This window comes from Scomber japonicus, chromosome 20, assembly GCF_027409825.1.
Source record: "Scomber japonicus isolate fScoJap1 chromosome 20, fScoJap1.pri, whole genome shotgun sequence".
Classification (NCBI taxonomy): domain Eukaryota; kingdom Metazoa; phylum Chordata; class Actinopteri; order Scombriformes; family Scombridae; genus Scomber; species Scomber japonicus.
The window spans coordinates 16,376,882-16,399,624 of record NC_070597.1 but is presented as its reverse complement, the minus strand read 5'-3'; the positions used below and the strand labels follow the sequence as shown (position 1 = coordinate 16,399,624).

Here is a 22,743-nt window from a genome sequence, read left to right as displayed (position 1 = left end):
AGAGAGATTTCATCAAACAAAACATAGTTCAGGGTGTAACTTTGCGAACATACATGTTTCAATATTCACATTTTTTTTTTACCTGTCAAAACAAAATATAGCTCTTCTCTTTCATTATAATCTTTTTTAAAACATTAATTGCATATAACATTTTTTTAATTCATTTTATATATACTTTTTTGTATCTCTAGCACCCTTGTCTTCAACTAAGGGCTTGCAGAAAAGACAGTCATGCAAAGTAGTCATGCTGGTAAACAAAGTTACAAAAATGCATTTTCTTTTTTTTCCCCCATTTGTTTATCTCAGCGTCCATCCTTTGTCTTCCCCCGTGTCTTTGTAAGTAAGAGTCTGTCGTTTCTCATTGTGTTTCACACTTTTTCCCCCAGTGCTTATGGGGGAAAACAACTTCTCTTCACCCCCTCACCAGCAAAATAATCGCTTCTCATCTTTTCCCAGGACTTTGACTCCATTTCATGATGCCAAATTTTCTATTCACATTTGCATCTTTTTTTTTTTCTTTTTTTCTTCCTTCCATTGTGGACCATTGTTCTGCTCAAAAACTGTCTCAGAAGCCATGGATAGTTGATTTGTTTATCAAAATATAGATTTGTTCTCTTTGTACACTTCCACTCGCTTTACTCTTGGTCCATTTCTTTTCATTTTCCCCTTTGCCTAAGGGCTCCCCGGATAGGCCATCCTTATCTTGACATCGACTTACCAGTGAAGCAGTCGTTGGCAGTATGAGGTACAAGATAGAGATGGGGCAGTATGCATCTGGGGACTCTTGTGCCTTAGTGGCAGTGTAGGCCTTTGTGTTTGGGGAACGTTTATCTGATTGGTCCCTTTCAAAAATGATAACATAGAATTTACAGCTAATGGACAGTTTTATGTGATGTAAAAAGTGTCCTTGTGGCAGGGTTGTCCTTTTCTTGTAATTTAGGCAGACCAATATCCCTCGTTATTGGCGAAAGACTAGAATGGTCTCCTTGAGTCTGTTTTCTCCCCATGGCTGAGCATTGTCTCTGCCAGAAGAAGGAAACATACTTATACTTTAATGTGCTTAAGGGAAAGGGAATGCTAATGGCAGTTAAAGGAGCAAGTATTCAGTTCTTTTAGAGGAATGTCTTACAGAGAGAATAGCCAGTGTTAGTACGAATTAATCGATACCAAATGGAGTATTTCTCTTAATCTACAATACATTACATAAGGTCATCTAGCAAGAACATGCTACAGGACCTTTGGTCTCCCACATGTCAGTACAAGAGAGATAAAAAAATGTCTTTTTCCAACATTTTTCTCCTGGCAAATATTTCAGGTGAGTCTAAATGTACAGTGGATGCTGTACATGACCTGTTTGAGCTGATGCTACATGTGCTTCATTTGTTCAACATCTGCTTTTGATTATCTCTTTACCTTGTGGGGAGGGCAGTGTTTCAGTCTGATATAAGTGAATGGAAGACATATGTTCAGTGGCAAACATGACTGCTATACAAGTGCTAAACTTGAATGAGGGACTTTTATATGGGACTTGTTAAATACTGTGCAACTGTGATTGATTTCATACACACGGTTTGTATTTAGTGCATCTCTTTTTTGGGAATATCAAGTGTTTTACTGAGTAAGACCAATCAGTTGTCTCTCATGTACTCAATTTTTTTTTCTTCACTGAAAAGGAACCCAAGAGGAAAATGACATCTAAAAGATCCATTGAATGCATATATTCCTCACTCTTCGAACCATTGATGGGTTAAGTCAAGTTATTTCCCAGCCAACAAATGCTACAATATGTTAGCAGAGATGCTACATTGTTCATTCAGTCCTTTGTGAAGACAAGTGGGTTTTTTTTTCGTTTTTTTTTCGGAAACTTGTGAAGTTGCTCAGTTGTTCAGCACTGTAGACGGTACTGAGTTGGTCATCGTACAAGATGGCGAGAATAATGTTGTCAGAGTGATGTCATCTGGAATGTGTAATCAGGAGTCCTTTTCTCTCCCAAAGTGTGTCAGTGCAATGCTCAGTCAGTTTGCCAGAAAAAGGGGAATGGGAGGGAGAGGGGGGGTCTGTCTGTCTGTCTGACAGCTGTCAAAATTGTGGTCGGAGTTCCGAGAGGCTGCTTTGGTAACAACGTGAGGAGCAGACCATGTGATTCTTTTTTTAAATTCATGATTAACCTCTGGTCTCTCTCTTGTCACCCCAAAGATCTCCTTAAAATTGTCCATCCATGTCACACTTGTCGCTTACGTGGCTCCTGCCGCAATTTTGTGTTTACCGGTTACTGACTCCTCATTAGAGAGAAGGCGAATGCTAGAAACTTAACACTGTGAAGACAAGAACAGAAATCCATTAATATTCAGTCTCAGATCATAAACTTAATATGTAAGAAAATTCTGTTCAGTAAAATTGAAACTTATTATTAGCACTTGTATTTCGATTGGTTTATAGCAGTGCTCAACTAATACAAACCAATCTGAGAAATTAATTGTTGATTTCTCTAATATTTGGGATTTGCCAATTACTTACATTTTCATTACACAGTTTCATAGTTTATATTTCAGTTATGAACAATACAGTAGGGAAGTAATCAGAGATTACCATTACCTGTAAACTGCTGGTTAACTGTGCACAAATCTGAACTGCAATGACAACTCTAGTACAACTACAATAACAGTCTATCTCAAACATACAGATAAAAAGTTAGCACGCAAGTTATGCTTGAACAACAAGGTAAAGAAATGGTGATCATATTAGAAAAGCATACATTAACAATAGACTGAATGAAACAAGCTGCCAGCAAATTGATCAGCACCGTCCTCTCCACTCTGCCAGCAAGCAGTCAAATTATTTACAGGAGTGAATAATGTACAGAAAATGTCCAAAGCGAACAAGATTAGGTGATAGGGAGATGACCAATCCTCCATTGATGTGCGTGTGTGTGTGTGTGTGTGTGTGTGTGTGTGTGTGTACATGTGCAAACACTTTCCTTTGGATGACATGTACACTTCATGGAAAAACACATTCTTGACAGATGAACACGCACAAACATACTAGATGCTCTCCATGGACATATTCACATTTACAAGAGAAATTTTTGTACAGAAGCAAATGTTGGAATTACACATTGAGCTGACACCATGTCAGGAGGCTTAATCCTAACCCCCCCCCCCCAAATGTCTATGCATCATGCAAACACAGGTGCTAATTCAAGAAAATGTTTGCAACAACAGCAGGTTGATAGTTTTTACTCATTCCTTGCCTGTAGTTATAGCAAACAATTCTTGTATCACATGTGCTGGCATCGTGCATTATTTACTGGGAGATTAAACACTTCTGTTGTGGTCTCGCCAACATAAGTAGGAAACATTCATCAACCCACAAGACAAACATCCTCTTTTATTGCAGCCACATTAGCTCTTTCCGTCTGCTCTTCATTTCATCTGCCTCTTCTTCTGTCAATTTCCACTGTGTAGCTGAGGCTCTCTCCAGACAAAATCTCTTTACACACAGTTTGTGCATTTAGTCAACTGAGAGACAAGAGATTGTGAATTACATCATAAGTAAGAGTCCCCCATTAATCTAACCCACCATGGTTATTCATCCATTAAGCACAGACTGTATAATTGTATTAAAGATTTTGTTTTAGAGAGAAACAGGATCTTCTCCTAGTGTCAGATGCATACAACTGTTTAACTTCCAAAATGCGTACTGTATGCAAAAAATCAGAAGTTAATATGTCCTGCATATGTCATGTTCTATGTCACACTTACATTTTCTCAAACACATGCACACGTACACAAGTCTAAAGACATTATCCATAACTGGATACACATTAGCATTTGTCTGGACTTAAACCAGACTTTCTGTCTTTGTTCTGGCACCAGTAACAAAGTAAAACAGTGCCAAAGCAGCCTTTGTGTTGTTATGCATATCCATTATACACTGGCATTGTAAATCACAACAGCTCATTGATTGATGACACAACTAGGTCAAAATTATGATCCAATGTACATTATTCTTATTCCCACATTACAACGCAATACAGCTATAAATATGTACAGTGCTGTTCCAATAGAATACAAATCTACCCTGTAAAAAGGATGTTATATAAGGCACTCTGAGACTACAGAGCACACTCAATATAAATGTCTCTTTAACATCATTGTTCTCTTTCTTTATATTGCTATAGCACACTCAGCTCAGCACCATAATGCCTCAATACCTGCAAACTTGCCTTGAAGTAGTCTAACAGCACATTCTGCGTATCATGTATAAATCACAGTTTATTTGTGGAAAAAAAACATTATTTTGGTACATACTTTATATTATTAATATAACTGGCACCTTGTGTCAATTAAAGGAATAGTCCCATTTTTGGCTAAAACTAAAAGAGGATAGGTAGTTTTACAGTTAGTCTGCAATGGTACATACTAATGACTTATCACAATTAGTTTGGTGGATGTTACTGTACTAAAAAACTGGAGTCAAATACTTTGTATAACATATGTAGCCAATAAAGCTGATTCTGATTACACCAGTTGTCATTACAGCTGAATTACTAATGTTATGCTTTAGAAACAGCTATATGATTTGGAAATGGCAGAGCAAAAAAAAAAGGTTGTGTGGTTAGATTAGTTTGGCACCTCATTGAGCCATTTGCAAGATATTCCTTTCTGATGATATACATATTAAATGATTAAACTCTGTTAGAATCAGCTGCAAAATGAAATCAAACTTCCTGCCCAACACACAAAGTATACATAGATATATTGTTTCCATATGACTTTAATGTACTCTCATGTGTAGATACAGTTATGTACATATTCAATAATTACCACTGACCTATTAAGCATTGCTTTAAAGGTATTGCTAGGTAAATCTAGCTAGTTTAAATGATCACCTAAATTGACATCAGAGCCTACAGGGGCCTCATAGAGGCATTTACAACATCTGCCCTTTTTTGTTTATTCAAACAATGTTTACTTCAGTGTGTCCTAGGTGATTTGCATTGGTCACAACTATGTGATATGACTCTTTAAATTCAACAAAAGCACAGTTATGACATTCCTCACATCCGTTTGATACAATACAATGCAAATATTAACAAATACAGAAATTCTACAATCATAAATATTAAAATTAAAATGAAGGTGTGTGAGATTATGTTATTCCTCTCAACACATGTCAATTTTTGCATTAAAGAAAAACATTCCTCTGCAGAGATACAGTAAACAAGAGATTAACATTTTCTTTGACTGTAACAGAAAATGTATATTTCAAATAAAGCAATGTGAAAATTGTAATATCCACATTGTGGAATAATTTAAAGATAATGCAGTGTGCATGTGCGCTAAAATGGTTTACTGGGGATTTGTCCACTAAGAGAAGTGATCCTAGCAAAAATCACAGACAGTAGTGAGGTTTCTGATTTACTGGATTGACATTAGTTTTGAGGATTAAACCCAGGCCAATCAATGTGTGTCATTGTTTACTCATTATATGTTCAAAAAGGTTTTTCTGCAAGTTAAATCAATTTAAAAGCGTACTATCCCAGAGTTTCCTTATTTTTAACTGTACAAATTCAGGCTGACTGAATACATTTCCAAATGCTTAGATTCACAGGAGAAACACTGCATGCTGTTTCAGATATTTTCAGACAACACTAAATGATTGTAATTTTTGATCATAATGGTGAAATGTAACAATATTGAGCTGAAGCACAACCATTAGCAGCTTGGGCCTGACAAATATGTGCAAAGGCCTTCAAAAACCTGGATCAGACAAAGCCAGGTGAGCATGAACTTTTGCAGTGACTGCCTGGTGGGATCTATCCTAAATGGGACACTTTCACAACTTTTACAAACCTCTCAAACTGCAGTTGACAACAGATTCAAGCAAACATTTCAGTGATGTTGTAGCTTTCATCTACAATCATAATACTGAATATCTAAGTTCTCAAAGGTTAGTCTGGAAGCACATCGATTTTTAGACAAAATGGCAATCAGGACCATTGATTGTGACAGTAAAATAGTGGAATGAGGACCGGACTTTCTAAACAAGTGTGGAAGTACTCGTTGGTTCTCAAAGCACTTACAGCTTTCCTCATGATTTCAGTCTAACTACATTTCTGTTCCTTAAAGAGCTTAAATACAGTTTAAAAGGACATTGCATTTTTTTTGACAAATGTTGTTTTACACAATCAGTGGTACAGAAAAGTCATTCCTAACAATGAAATACATATTACCAGTAAAAGTGAAAAAAATATAAAACCATTACAAAACTAAAACAAGTAAAAAATGGCAGCAAGAACATCAAAAAAGTCCAACAGACCAGTAAAACCACATCGACTTGAAATCAAACAAATGACAAATGGCTCATGTCATTGAAATAGTTTTGTACACTTTGATCAGGAACAGCTAAATCATAGATAATAAGTAGACTGCTGAGGGAGTCTGTGCATTTCTAAGATTAAAAATAGATCTGCATATTTACATATATGCACAGCATGTTGTCCAGCATAAAAGTAATATTGCATGTTTATTGCATATGTGAATGTGTCATTATTTTTAATTTTTAAATTTTTTTTTGCTTCATTTTTAACATAATTACATCTATTTTCATGTGAGCATGGCAATCGGAGGAAGAACATCAGTTAATGAATAAAATATCAAAAAGATCTAAAAGCTAACTGAATCTCTTCACATTGTATTGTAACATTATCTTATTTTTTTCAAATATTAACCAACAGAATGCATTTGGTCATTTTACTATTGTTTAAGGTAAAACTAAAACTTATGCAAAAACATATTTAAAAAAAAAACATGAAAAGTGAAAAACAAGCAAAAACAGATATTAAGAAAGCTGAATATCTTTGTTAGAGATGATTGATGGGATGGTCTCACATGTTTAATAATATAATCTGTGTGTTATGCCAGCTCATTTTTAAAAAGGTTAGTTTATAATATTGACTGTTGGTAAAGTGCTTGTATTTTTTTGAATTATATAAATAAATATGTGGTCATCGATAGCTGACGTTTAGGGTACATTTTACTTTTTTCAAAATACTTAATATTTTAGTTTCTACAATTTGGAGAGCAAATTGTAGACCTACAAATACATATTTTGTTAATATGGCCTCATTTCTTTAAAGGTCCGTTCAGTCATTTACTATCATGAAATGATTCACTGTGGATGTGATAATTACATTGTGTGACTTAGTCAAACTACATACAGTTAGCATGTACATTAGAAGCTATGCAGGAGTAATGGGCAAGTCTTCAGCTTCCCTAACAATGTTAACAATTAAGGATACAACTCCCCCCAATTTAACACTCTAAATTTGAAGTCAGCATTGAATCTGGTACTTTAATGATAAAATCTAGATGCACTCATCACAGGTTTGCCCTGGGGGGATATTTTGCACTCACAGCAAATGCCAGAAACAACATTACATGAAGCATTTGTAGCTGTTCTGTGCTCAAATAAATAAAACTTTAGAATGAATTCATGTTTATTTCAATATTTGTGAGACATATGATAGCATTATTTTTGTTTCTGAATATGGTTGTTTGTGATTACATATAATGGGGATAAATATGTATTGGGTAACATGCTTGCAACTGCCAAGTAAAATGACCGAATGGACCTTTAACTGTACACTGTGAGGTAACAGGTGCACATGTGGTATCCTAACAGCAATGCAATAAAATAAAGTATTAGTTTTTATACTCATGTTAGGCTGCCCATTTGAGATAGCTCTTATGGACAATACTTGTTTCTCTTTTTTTAACGAAAGTTGTTGTTTTTTCTCTACTTTTGACATCGTGTAGCTTTGCCATGAAAACTATTGACATAAATTGTCCAACGATGTCACAATAAGATACAAAATGAAGTGTTAATACTGAGACTTAGAGAGGCCCAAGTCTGTTATTTAAGAGAGAATTACCAAAATCATGTCTACACTGTACATACATTAATATTCACAAATGACAGAAAGTAGAAACCTATTCAACATCAATCTAATCTATAAATGTATTTTTGTCTTTGGCTAAATGAACTTAAGTAGCTTTATGGTCATTTCTATGGACAGTAATGTGAGCTCGGTTTAGTTTGGTCCAGAAAACATAAAAAATGGATGTCCATCTACACATTTAGCTCTAAGATTTAAAATGCAACTGTGCACATTTCTGTTGCTTTTTTTTCACCTTTGATACTATTTTATTCACTAACCAGTAACCAATTGGTTTTACATTTATTCTAATAATTTAAAAAATTAGTGTATCTTTAAAGCTAAATTTTTATTTGACCCCATCAGCTAACCTGAAGCATGCATCATAAACCAGTGGATTCACAAGACGAGAGGTCATTCTTTTTACATTCAAGTTGATTTTTATCTTATTGCTATTGTTTCTGCACGTTGCATGATCCAAATAGATGCTTCAATGCAATCTGTCCATAGCCTATCCACTGCATCTTTTATCATCCAATCATGAACATCCTTTTTGCTACAAAATGGAGGGGATGGGGGAACGACAGCGGCGCAATGGTCCCGGTGCCTCATATGTTTCAAAAGCTGGGCTAGTGATAGGAGCGAGCCGCAGTGATGACCCGGCCATTCCTGATATGTTATTGAGACTGCGAGATTTCTCATAGCCAGTTGCTTTAAGGAAAATAATTTAACCATTGATTAATTTATTAAATATTACATGTTATTGTTTTTTATGTCACATGCAAACAGAATAAAAGGAAATCATAGTTGAAATGTTTGGGCAAGTTATGATAAATTCCCCAAGTCAAGTAGTTTGTGTGAGGGTTATTTAAGCATGAATGTGAGATTTTGAGAAAACAAAATGAAAAGAAGCACATAAGTGAAGAGAATAAAAGATAAGAAATTGAAAATGTCATCAAATTATAAAGACATATAAAAGACAGACGAGGACAGACACAGACAAGACAGACAGGACAGGACAAAACAAGAAAATGCGAGTTATGATATGTCTTTTTTTTTTTTCAAAACAGAAAAGCAAAAGATACTTTGATATTAAGAAATCGAACACCTACGGAAGGCCCATTGAATAAATCACCCAACATTTGAATATGTGAAGCTTAATGTGCTATGTTCAGGTGTTTTAGACAAAAATTTGGCCGCACAGTTCAACACAAACAGCAGCAAATACGCAGATATCACTGATACAGTGTAGGAGTTGACCACATGAAGTTTTGAGGGCGAATAATCTTACAAAAATACAGCAAACAAAATGATGCATGATTATTATGATTACTTTGTTTTACACTTCATAAACAAAATCTGCTTTTATTTCTCATGAACGTCAAATGGCCAACTCAAAAAAGTTCTCCCTGCCATATTGAGAAACACTTTCTATCCCCCGGTAATCCTTTAATAGAGATCAGGACACATTGTGTTTACAGTGGGAAAAGACACACAGTTTAACAAAAGAAAAAAGTTATTTAGTGACAAAATAGAGTTGTCCAAGTATTGCACTGATGTCTACAACAACTGATTTAATTTTTTTTTAAAAAGAAAAAAGAACATATTGACCTTTGTGTCCTTTCCCGCTGTATTTTTGGTGTGTAACACAGCATGCAGATGTTGAATTCGCCCTGTAGGAAGCAGCTACAGAGAAAGTAGTGCTGTGTTTACATCAGGTGAAGTGAAAAACACCATTGATAGTTCAGCAGATACAGTATCTGCTCTAACAATGGCTAACTGACCCATAATGGGTGGAGTTTTTACAGTTTTATCAGCTGTGTTTTATATTAGCTGACATTCAATTTTAATTAAATGCAATAAAACTACAATCTTAATAGTTTTTAGCAAGTCAGATTGTACATTTGTACCAAACTCCAACCATCACAAGGCAACGAGAGACAACAAAGAACACCCATTGGTGCAGTATGACGCCCTTTGTGCCTTCCTGCTTAGAAGGAAAATATTGTGGTGCACAGTGGCCGACTGTAGCACTCTACATACATTCTGCTTCACTTGAGCCAACCATAATAACTCCTTTTTTTTTATTCGGACTAGCTCTGGCACATTAGTCGGATGGCTACTCAGTAAAATATTGATGATGCGTTTTCTTAGTGTTCTTTTTTTTAGGATGCATGTCACAAAGATTTCTGTAAAGCTGTCTGGTCAAACTGTGCTGCTGCTGCTGCTGCTGCTGCTGCTGCTTCGTTCTCATTCATTCATTCCAAAAATGTTTGTTCATAAAACCCAAATGTCTTGAGACAAATTGTTTGCTTGCATCAAATGGCAGCCATATTTGGGAGGTTTGCTGAATTAGAGGTCAGAAGGGACAAATACAGCGTAGAAAAAGATTTAACTGCTGGGCTACAACATTGCTTCCAGGCAAAGAAAGATGGTGGCTGTCATAAACTAATATTACATTAAAAAAGTCCTCACTTGACCTACCTGATGCTGAATTGTTAAATTCTCTAGATACATTTTTAATTGAAAGTGCAGCTGGTTTAAGCCCAAATGTTAATATATAACTATTATATTCCATTCAATGCTTTCAGAGCTTTCAGATGTCTTGTTTCTGCTGTTAAAGTAAATTAAACTGACATTTTTCAGAAAAATAACAGAAAAATGTCCCAACAGTTTATATGACTTTTAAGATAGATGGATCATTCATTAGTCTAAATATTAAATATGAAAGATAATACTGTATATATATAAATACCTTTCAATGATTAGACTATTGAGTGACTGCTTTCATGTAACAATGAGAAATGCCCTAAACATTAAAACGGGATGGGAGTTCATAAAAGTAGTGTTGGGGTGCCCGTATATGAAGTTACAACAAAAGGTTTTTATACTATTGAGAAAATCCTCTGGATCTATTCTTGGTGCTAAACAAAAAAACAGCGTGCAGCATGCAAAGTAGTCTGAGACAGGAAGGGAGAAAGAAACAAGAACTACTGTAAGAACAAACTGTTAAAGACTAAATTATTAAAAGTGATTGTGTTTACGGTATTTTAGTCTGATTTTCATGTTGACCCTGTTACTTTGAATTCATCTCTTTTATGTGGTTCTTTTCCATCTGGAATTAGAGGATTTGTTACACTTGTCAAATGGGATATGAGTACAATATGGATAATAGAAAAAGAAAGAGTTCCCATCACTTGATTAGATGAAAGATGAAATTGTTGAAAAATTAAGACCAGGCAGTAACGTAGGTTCTGATGATTTGCAGATAAACTGTATTTATATACAGTACAAATCAGTATAAAGCCGTTTTCCCGGCTGCTTTGTGACTGAATGCTGATTGACACATTAATTTCCTTTTGCTGATGTATACAAGTACTGCATGGTTGAATTCAAGACATGAGAAGTTTCCAGAAATGACAGCGAAATTGCTAATAAAGTTAATCATGTCTCAGCCACTGCAGTCTGTCACGGTCTACTCGCTGCTTCCTCACTGTGCTAACTACTGTATTTACAACAACATCAACAGGGGTTTTGTTCTCTGGGGTCCTCTATCAGGGGGAAACTGGGAGCCTGTGCTGTCACTGTGTTCAGTGATGACATAATTCCTACCACACTTAATTTACACTACGGTGGGAGTGCGTACCTACCTACAGTCAGACTTTAGTTACACTTGCACTGCAGTGGCGGCCTGGGAATGGGATGGAGAATGAGTGTTAATCACAAAAGGAGAAGGTAATGGAGAGGGAAGACACAGAGGAGCAGAGAGAGGAGAATCTGCAAATACTGTGACCAGATTGTTTCCAAAGAAAATATGTAGTATGAAACAGATTCAACCAAAAGCTAAATCATAAATCTTGTATGTATGTATGATCGATGATTACCTTAAATGTGATGTGAACACTGAGGTTACTGTGAAGCAATTCACCTCCGCAAACTAAGTTCCTTTTCTGTCATCCTCTGTCATCTTTTATCAATCTTTTCCTGAGATTCTACTGCGTTTTTCTTTTATCTGCTGGTTTCACAGCCTCACAGTAAAAAAAGAGATCAGTCTGAACAGCATTGTTAAAATCTGTTCAAAATCTGTTCAAAAAGGTCTGATTTTTTTTTTTTTTTTGCAACTAGAATGTTTCCTCCAGAAAGCAGCAAATACATTGGCTTCTTCTGGACATGTTCTTGCAACTACTGTTGCCATCTGGACATCCTTATGTTTTATCTGCTTGTAAAATTAACCACTATTCTAAATCTGCAATTGGACTACCAAATGGTCCATATGTTATTTGGCATTTTCATTATGGGTGAATGCTAATTAATATTCATTAATAAAGTTATTTGTATATTATATTATATGAAGCCTTACAATACGTCTTTTATAGATGCTTGCTATTGATACACAGGAACTGATGACTGTTGAGATGCTATTCTCAGCACAGCCACATACTGTATCATTCTTACATGGGATCGATTGCCTGTTTAAAGATGGTGCAATCTCCTGTTACACATAATTTGATATATTGATCTCTTTGTGACCATTACTGAAGCCACAGTGTGTATGTACAGTACAAACAGTACCTGGATGTCTTTTGGGGAAACTAAATGACATGTTACTGTATACTGCGTCCTCCTTAGCTCGATGTAGGTCATACAGACCTACTGTATATGCATCAGCTGTTATCATTAAAGCTAAAATCCATTTAAAATTTAATATATATATAGAGTATATATATCTCATATATATTCATCATATATACATACAGTACATTTAATGTATTATTTTTATAATAATAACAATAATAATAATAATAAATGTTATTTATATAGCACCTTTCATGCTTTACAATAAAAACACAAAGATTAAAACACCCTAAAACAATAAAAATAAACACATGATAGAACACAAATGGAGTATAACGTAAAATTAAAAATAATAAATATGAAATTAAAACCATTTGTGGTAAAAATCTGGTTCAGGCGGAGAAATATTTGCAGTGTTGTGATGAGGTGATGTAGTAAACAATGATATTTTTACACACAATAGTACATAGTAGAACAAGTTTACATGACTAAAAGAGTACAATGCCATCAGGGACGTTGGAACTATTTTAAAGGAGGGGGGTGCGGTAAATATGGGGGGATGGGGAGTTGGACTACTTCACCCATCGCACTGATCTCTTCTGTCATGGTGCCCCACCCTGGACAACAGTGCTGATTAGACCAAATTATTAATGAGCCCAACCCAAGAAATTAACTTCAAATCATACAGGTATTAAGAAAACTTAGACTTAGATGTATTATTGTGGCAATGAAAAAATGTCAATGCTCATATCAATAATGAAATCTAAATACAATCCTAAAGGCAGGCTATTCCATATAATTATATAGTTCAAAAATAAATTGAATGAACATGAGGCCAAACAAATATAGTTTAAAATAGAAAAATAGGTACCTGCATTGAGCTCAACTGGTGCGTGAAACCTTCAGCATGTGTTGTATTAAACTATATTAACACGGGTCAACAGTCTCTCTTGCTACAGTAGGTTGCTTAGGAGCCCTTCTTGGCTCAAGACGACACGGACCACACTGGCCCAGATATTTGTTTTCATAGTTAGAGACGCATGAAGTGCTTTGAGCAGGAGAGAGGCTTATCATTTGTGACAATCATATCACTGGGCTAAGAAAGCATATATCCTGTATATTTACAGAAATGGAAGTCAGACTGATTTAAGCACCAATTCCTTTATTTAAAAATGGGGGAAAAAACCTTTTGGTACGGTAAAAGGAGGCTGTTGATGGCAGGAGATGGTGGAGGAATACTAACCTTACTTCCAACGTCTCTGAATGACATACAAGGAGGACACTGACAAGTGTTACCACATAAAACAAAGTTTCACACAAACTAATTTTTATAAGAAAGGTTTTAGGAGTTCAGTTTATATTGAGGATATTTCAGCTGCTTTGTAGCCAGTTACTTTTTGCCAATATTACCATATCAATTCTCCAGTATAAAAATTGGCCATGCAACAGCCAATACATTAAGTTGGTCAGTTTGTGAATACTAAAGACCAATTTCAATTGAAATAATTTCTGATTTTTTAATGATGTGATGTATGAAAAGTGAATGCTAAGTACAACTGCTGGTTTATAAATAGATTTATACACATTCTGTCTAATGTTAAACCTTAAAATTGTATTCAATTGCAATGTGTAAACTTGCTTTAAGAGTGGTGATAGCTGTTCAACATTAAGTATAAGTATATTCATATTATGGGTAGATTTGGTGATGAACGATGAGCTTTTTGTCCTAAAAAAGTGAGATTTGTGCCACTTCTATGTTACTTACTGTATTTCACTGTTTGGTTTGTTTTGTTATTGTTTTCTTTATCAGTAGTTAAAACTCAAATGAGAACACAGTAGGAACATAAGGGAGGTCAAACTGACAGACAACAAAATACTGCTCTACAAAACTTAAAGACATTGAGACACAATAACCACAGTCAACAGCAAAACATATGAACTCAAAGTAAATATAACTTAGTCCTATGCACATTAAAAAGATAAAACATCCACAGTACAACACAGGAACACAAAACTCCATAATACTCCACAAAAATACTTAATGAAAAATACCATGCAAGAAACACACAACATAAATTGGCACAAAAACCCAAGTAATAACAGAAAGAACAGGGGGAAAAAAACAACAACTCGTTCACAAACACTGAGAAACGTAGGAGAGTAAGACACTGAAACACAAAGTAGAGAGAGACAGAAAGAGAGAGACAGAACCCAACTGAGATCCTTGAAGAAGGTCTAGAGAGGAATGAGTGGGACTGGGCGATCAGAGGGCTCATTGACCGTTTGACCTTAGTGAGCCATGCATATTGCATCTGGTGCGAAGGAAGTCAAATGGCCAACAGTCAAATAGAAGAAACTCAAAAGCTAATAACATAAGTTGGCAAAGACATCTTATGCTCTTATCTACGAAATGAATAACAACTGAAGCACACAAGAAGAAGAAGAAGTTTTAGACAGCATGATAATCCCTCTTTAAAAACACAAAGGAGAACGTGTTTTCAGTGGAGAACATTAACCTTAATTAACATTACATTTTTAGCTCTTTTTCTTGATATTTTTGTGCTATTTGCTCTAAACCACATATTGTTTTAACTTATTGTTAATCATGTAAGTTTTCATGAAACAGCTACAATGTATGAAATCTAACTTCCCATGTTCTATCCACATTTTACAGAGAGGGCAGTGCAATTTGGTACAAATTATTTAAAAGAAATAAAGGAAAAAAGTAAGGTTGAAAAGGTTATGTACTGAAGTTTGGTAATAAACAGGTGCTCTCTGTTTTATTAGGCTTTTTTGCATCTTAACAGCACAACCTAAATGAATTGGCATGAGAATTGGCACTTACCAACTAAAGTTACTTAACACTTCTTTTTGTTTTTTTCTTATTATTTGTACCACCCTCTGTGTAAAATGTTCTAAATGCTTACTGTTAAATACCTTCAGATTAATCAATATTTCCTGCATCACAGGATGCACACATCCTCACTATCAAATGTTAGAGAATCAGGTTTCAGAGGTTACAGAAGCAGATCAAATGTCTCTGCTATTTACTGTAAGCAACAATCTCTTTCTCTGGTGCACTAAGCTCAACACAGTGATAAAGAACAACTAAGAAACACCGGACCGTTACGGGTCCCCAGCCAAAAAAATATGAATTACAGCGTACAACCTTTCTGTAAGAAGCCCTAACCCTGATTAAGTAGTGCACATTTCTCTGCAGCATCACCCTGATGGCTTCACCACTATGAACTCCTGATTTGCTTTAAAGAGGGATTTTTATAGCACTTAAATAGCAGTTTTTACATAAGAACCAAACTAAAGCCGTGTCATAAAGCCGGCTCAAGTCTTGCTTACCTTAGATACCATGTAGTCACTTTTCAATCAACTCTGTCAAAGCGTTTGTCTGTCTGGTCAGTAAGTGTTTCAGTCACCGAGTGTAGCTTATAACTCTTTTTTAATTTCTATCCAGGTCTCCCACAGTGCAAATACAAAAGGTCCTGAACTTTGGACTACACCAGGCACTGAAAGCACAGTTACATGGTCTAGGGGACAGTATTTCAGACCCATTCCACGCTCACAGCACAGTATTTTGTTAAATCAGCATTGCAAAAACTGATTTATATGAAAAGCTGAAGGTAAGACAGCAAGTGTTAACAGTTTTAAAGTCTGCTTGTTGTCAGCGTGGCATGTTTCAGGAGGTACTATCCCTATGACCTTGGTGACTCCGTTGACCCCAGTGACCTTGGGCCTTGGAAAAATCTCAGTTAAAGTCACAACTGTGTGTCAAAAATGGCAGATTCATTTTACATAAAACACTGCATATGTACATGTAAGTATGCACAAATTTTGAGCCTGAAATGTATTCTTGCAAAGAAGGAATAAGCACCATTGTAGGTACAAATCTGTTAATGTCTGAAGCTTTGATAGGTGTAGCAGAGTAACCTGTGCATGAGTACGTGTACATATTATATATATATATATATATATATACATAGATTTAAAAAATAGTGTTTTCCAAGACAAAATATTGCTAAGTTGCAGTGTGTGCTTTTGTTTGCCAAGGAGGAGGTCCGTGGGGTAGGGAGTAACACCAATAAACACAGTAGAAGAAAAAAAACGAAAGAAAATTAAGCCACACACGACAACACAAACACAACACTCAGACGGCATTGAGAGGACAGAGACACAGTGTATAACACGTAAGAATGAAAAAGCCCACATACACACGCGTGATATGACACAACCTGAAGAGAGAGACAACAACAACACAGAGGCACATCAGACAACAACGTGACCCGCTGTTCCCTTTCAATCTTCTTCAGAGTGCGGTTTATTAGTTATTGACACAAGACACAACAAGTGGGTGTATTTGCACATGTGCATGCCCGCACAGACGTGCCCTTGTACTCTGACTGTATGCAAGTTTTAATTTCTTGCACAGACACAGACACGCAAGTATACACAAAGAGTAGTAAATATTATTCATTATGGGTGTTTATCACAAAGCAATCCCATTTTCTTTCCGATTTCTTTTTCTTTTACATATAATACATTGTTCATTGAGAAAGAGTGAGGTACTGTGTAAGTGATCAGGTGATTGTTGCTAAGTTCACAAAATTGTATATATAAGCAAATGCAAGTAGGATACTGGGCTGAGGTTTGATTTCATTGGATGAAACACCTCAAATAAATCAGATGATGATTCCTAAAATGCCATTTTCCATCCAAAAATAATATTCAGATTTAGGTAAGTACTTCCTAACCTTAGCTTAACTGTTGGCATTAAAATGACAGCATATCTTCCCCACTTCCAGGCACAGAGAAGATTTTTCACCAGTAACACTTAAAAAACCTCATTGGACGTGTAGACACAACACTGTGAAAATGGTGGTGTGTATCTGTGATTTCAAATCATGCATAGTGTGAAACTGCTTCTGTGTTAAAGTGGGCACTGCGCTGGTGTCATGTAGTTTGTGCAACTGCAAAATCATGCTATGTCAAAATTTCTGGACTCTTTCAGTTAGAAGTTGACTAGGCTACGGGTTTTGTTATGTTTTGATGTTTTGTTTTTTCTTTTAACTTTTGTCAGTGTTACCTCTGGTCTATGGTTTGATCCAGGAAGAGGTGGAGTTTGCATTGAGGTCCTGCTGTAACAGAGACCCTTCCATCTTATACCAATCCTCAGTCAGAGGGGAGTCTGGGCTGGGTGCCAGGGCTGCTGCCTCTAGTTTGTTGTCAACAGGGGGTGTTAAGAGTTTGGAGGGAGTGTGAGGGAGTGTTTTAGTGCAGGTTGGCAGCAGTGGTGGTGGTTGGATTGCAGTAGTAAATGAATTAAGGTGTCAGGTTTTCATGAGCACAAAGATGATGCATATGGGTTAAAAAAAAAGGAGGGGAGGGGATGTTAACGTGTGGCATAAAGGAGGAGAAGGAAGGGAAGGTTAGGGTTTTTAGGATGGGGCAGAGGAAAAAAAGGGAGCCAAGGAGGGAAAACGTGCAGCATTTTAGGGTGGGAAAGTCATCACAGGGGGCGGGTGGGGTGGGGATGGCGGTGGGGGTGGGGGTCAAAATAAAAAGGATGATGTAAAACAGGAGAGGGAGAGAGAAACAGAGAGGGAGAAACAGAAGTGACGAGAAATAAATTAATGCATGGTACACTGTCTGAGTCCAGAAGACAGAGAAAGAGAGATTTGTTTATGATCATGAATAAATGTGACAGTATGAGACACAGAACTAAATTCACAGACGCCATGGAAAGATGGAAGATATGAGCGAGGCAGTGAGAAGAGAAGGAAAAAGGAGAGACATAGAGGGACAGAAAATCTTGTCTGATAGAGGAAATAAAATATGATACCAAGCAGTGATGGAAACACAGACAACATGAATGTGAAGAGGTGGAAACAAACAGAGCAAAGCAGAAGTGTACTGTATATGCATGTGTGTGTGTGACTATGTGTGTATCTTTATTACTCGTTGTGATTGGAGCCTTCATAATAATTGTAGTTGAGGCTCCCAAAAATCAGTTTTATGCGTGCTCTCCCATCCAACCTGTCTTCCCTAGATGTTTGAATCTGATCTTTTAACCTATGTAAACTGATCTGCATCAGCTTTCACCTTAAATGTATAATGTATATGTTTACAGTATATTGTGCCTGGCATCTTGCCGTGTGGATCTGTTTACATAAGATGTTCATGTTTATGTATCCGTCTCCTGGTGTGAAACGTACCTTTCCGCACATTCCCATCTGTGGCTCGGAATTCCCTGGTGTTGAGCAGGAAGCAGGCGCGGTCCTGCTGGTAGCGTTCCCGGGTAGGCCCTCGCCCAATAGGGCTCCTCTCGTCTGGGCTCAGCACCTGGTCGATGGTGGGGCAGTCCTCGTTAGCCAAGGCGGCCGAGGCTGCATCACCATTCTGCTTGGAGTCTATAGGGGAGGTAAGGACATATAGGAGAAGATTAGCTATAAGAGAAAAGCATCAAGAAGCATCTTGTGTCATTTCTGTTTTCAAGTTTGAATTTGTAGATCTTCAATTCACTGACTGTCAGAAAACAAAGCACCACATTATGTATTAGAAGTTGGCATTTTTATGTCTGTTAATACTCACTAAACTGTAAGAATAAAACATGATTATCACAGGGAAATGAAACTTCCAAATATTCAAACACAGTAATATTCACTTCAGAAAAGAATACCCAATATTTGCTTAAAATAGCATCCCAAATTACATATTTTACTTGCTTTTCCCATTAATTCTAAGTTTTTTGTTGTTAATCAAATAAAACATTATCTTTTTATCATTACCTTTGACAGTTTACAGACCAAATATTTAATAAAAAAACACATTTACTCTATAAAAGCCTGAACTATGAAGTCCACCCTGTAAAACTGTCATGTATGTTGAGTAGCAACTATTCAGATCAGGAATGATTATTAAAGACAATATATGTTGTACTGCAAAACAGTCTTGGAGCCAGTTGCCTATATTTAGACATATATGACTTCCTGCTAAAACAACTTAACAGCCTGAAAGGAACATTATTACATTGGAAACAAGCCAAACAGACAGGATGCAGTAAAGCACTGATTAGAACAATATTTTATTTTCATTGATGACTAAGGCAGTAAAGTAATGCATTAAAGGAACATTATTGTTCTGTGTCACTGACGCCTGGTGCTGCAGTGTGTAAAGGGCAAACAGAGAGCTAGATTGCCTCTCCTCCTGGTTTTAATGGTAATGCCGGCAAGAAAATATGTGAAGTCATTCCAAATTGAGATGCATTAAGCTGTTTTGATAGATAATTGAGTTAATTTCCCTTCCATAGTGTTTGTTCTTCACTGACAGATGGGTGCCTTAAGGCAACTGTGGACTTACCAGTTGATCATAAATTACACATGAGTTCTGATGGGGTAGTGATTTCTCCAGGGTGGATCCAGAATCAACTATGCAACATTTCTTGATAGTGCTCCTACTTCTTTCTCTTGTCACGCTAACCCTCCATCCCACCTCTCTAATCACCACTGTGTAACTGCCATTATTCATATTTCCCAGAAGAATATTAATCAGTTTAAACCACTTCCCTATGATTGGAAAACTATAAACCATATAGGAATTTAAAAACACTTGAATAAACACACTTGTCCACGGATGTCTTTCCAATTCGACAGAGTTGCAATTTGTTTTCAGTGGATGTACTTCATGTGAAAAATAAAGTATCTCACCTCTGTTGATCTCTATAATTTCTTCTTGGGCGAGAGGACAGTCACCCCCCATGCCTCCAGACCCCATCACTCCACCTAGGACATTTCCCAAGATCCTTTGCGGTGATGCGGTAGCCATTGCCAAGGCATCTGGCTTGCAGTAGTTGGGGGACCCTGGTTGGGGTGCTCGTGGAATGTGTTTGTTCTTCTTTTTGGGCAGCTTTTGTTTGGCCATGGCCAGGGAGTAGTACATGCCGAAGTTGTTGACAATTACAGGTACTGGCATAGCAATGGTCAGCACACCAGCCAAGGCACACAGCGCACCCACCAGCATCCCTGACCATGTCTCTGGGTACATATCTCCATAGCCCAGTGTGGTCATGGTCACAACGGCCCACCAAAATCCAATAGGGATGTTCTTGAAGTTAGTGTGGGCACTGGCAGTTGGGTCATCTGGGTCGGCGCCGATTCTTTCAGCATAGTAGATCATAGTGGCGAAGATAAGGACACCAAGAGCTAAGAATATGATGAGCAGGAGGAATTCATTAGTGCTGGCACGAAGGGTGTGGCCAAGGACACGGAGACCGACAAAGTGGCGGGTCAGCTTGAAGATTCGGAGGATACGGACGAATCGGACGACGCGGAGGAACCCCAGGACATCCTTGGCAGCTTTGGAGGACAGACCACTCAAGCCCACCTCCAGATAGAAGGGCAGGATGGCGACAAAGTCGATGATGTTGAGGGTGCTTTTGAAGAACTCCAGTTTGTCTGGGCAGAAGATGACTCGCAGAAGGACCTCAATGGTGAACCAAATGACGCACACACCCTCCACATATGTCAACCAGCTGTCAGTCACCACCTCGTATACAATCTCCTCACGGGTCGTGTTGCCCACTGTGACGTTTTCTGTCTTGTTGAGGATGGTGTTGAAGGCCTCATGTGTCTCCATGCAGAAAGTGGAGATGGAGATGAGGATGAAGAATAGAGAGCCAAATGCCACATACTGGAGGAAAGGAAGAAAACAGAAAAAAGAAAGACAGGAAGAGAAAGGAGAAAAGAAAGTAAGGGAAGGAGACTCATCAGGCCTGACAAAATTATATCTGACAGTCATATATGATTGTGATGAACAATGAAACCCATAAAAAGACATCTGCTGTCAGTGTCATTTCATACCATCTGCCTTCAGGAAATGTTCACCTACTGTGATTGGAAGTCATGACAAACAGTTTTGTAACAAAGGTCAGGTGTGTCATATATAATATGCAATGTACTTCAAATGTTTTAGTTATGAATTTATAATAAACAAAGCACAAATGCAAGATATATACAGCCTCCATTACCTGAGATTTACAGACATTATTTTAGACCTATCCCTCACCCAAGAGATGAGTAAGGACCATGGACCTGATACCAATTAGACTTCAGGTCCTGCCTCAGTTTTTTGGGTCCAGATGGACCCCTTAAGACTTAATCTACTATAACGAATCAAGGAGAAAAATGTATGAGAAAGGAACAGAAAAATCAGAATGCATCATAATCCTGTGAAAAAGAGGGAAGGAAAACCATGGAAACTTGACAGTATTAATTGACCTGTTTGTGGTGAACGAATAACTGATCATCTTTATACTACAGTGCAATCAATGATTAAGGTCTTAGGTGTTTTAAATAACATCACCTCATCGTCACATCGCATGAACCCTAACCCTTACCCCAACCCTAGCCCTAACCACAACATCTACCCCACATGAACTGACAGAGACTTATATTGTTGCAAATGTGTTCTGACTGACACAGAAAACACTGGAACATTTTTACTAATTAAAGGCTTTGATCAATAAAATTTCAACTTTATATGGGTTAACTGAACAAATAAAACATTGGAGGTGAACTGAGTTGGACCAAACATCTTACAAACCACCTCTGTTAGGATATTTTGGAGTAACTGCTTACATAAATTATTAGTTGATCTGCTTATGAGAGCATTTATAATTTATAATTTCTTGTCAAAAATGTGTTGTCTTTAAAATGTACTTGAGGTTTACACGAAAAGAGGTGATAACAGTTACTGGGCCCAAAACAAGACATTATGATATTTAGTGTTTCTATTATCATTTTCGACATTGTCTCTATCCTCTTCCACAATCTGAGAGTGTTGTATTGTTGCTCTTCCTTGTAGTGGCAACCTTTCTACACTACAATGTCTTTCAGCTTCATGTGTGCTTGTTCACTTCCAAAGCGTTGTCCACACTGTGAAAGCAAAACAAAATGAGTTGTAACACAGCCCCACCACAGAGACCTCCCCTGTTTTCTCAGTGTGTTGATTTTTCTGTCATGTTTTTATTTTATTTTACTGAGGCTATTTTCTTAGCAATATCCAAATGTGTGATCTGCAAGCATCATGTCTATACTGTATATACCCGAGCTTATTATGACTGCACACTTGTCGTAGAATTACAGTAACGTGATAATGCCAGTGTGTGCGTGGCTACAGTTCAATCTTTCCCTGTTGCGACCTATTCCTACCAGCCCTCCGGT

General features: G+C 37.0%; 1 protein-coding gene across 1 annotated transcript in view; it reads right to left on the bottom strand.

The window, feature by feature from the left end:
- Window positions 1–1,285: 1,285 nt before the first annotated feature.
- The window catches only part of LOC128381135 (potassium voltage-gated channel subfamily C member 1-like), a 48,409-nt gene continuing 26,951 nt past the window's right edge, over window positions 1,286–22,743 (bottom strand). Inside the window, exons 2-5 of the mRNA XM_053341085.1 lie at window positions 20,230–21,211; window positions 18,739–18,933; window positions 17,610–17,738; window positions 1,286–2,315 (exon numbers count right to left, since the gene is read on the bottom strand). Coding sequence (XP_053197060.1) covers window positions 17,617–17,738; window positions 18,739–18,933; window positions 20,230–21,211 — 1,299 coding nt within the window. The 3' untranslated portion in view covers window positions 1,286–2,315; window positions 17,610–17,616. The remainder of the gene's footprint in view (window positions 2,316–17,609; window positions 17,739–18,738; window positions 18,934–20,229; window positions 21,212–22,743) is intronic.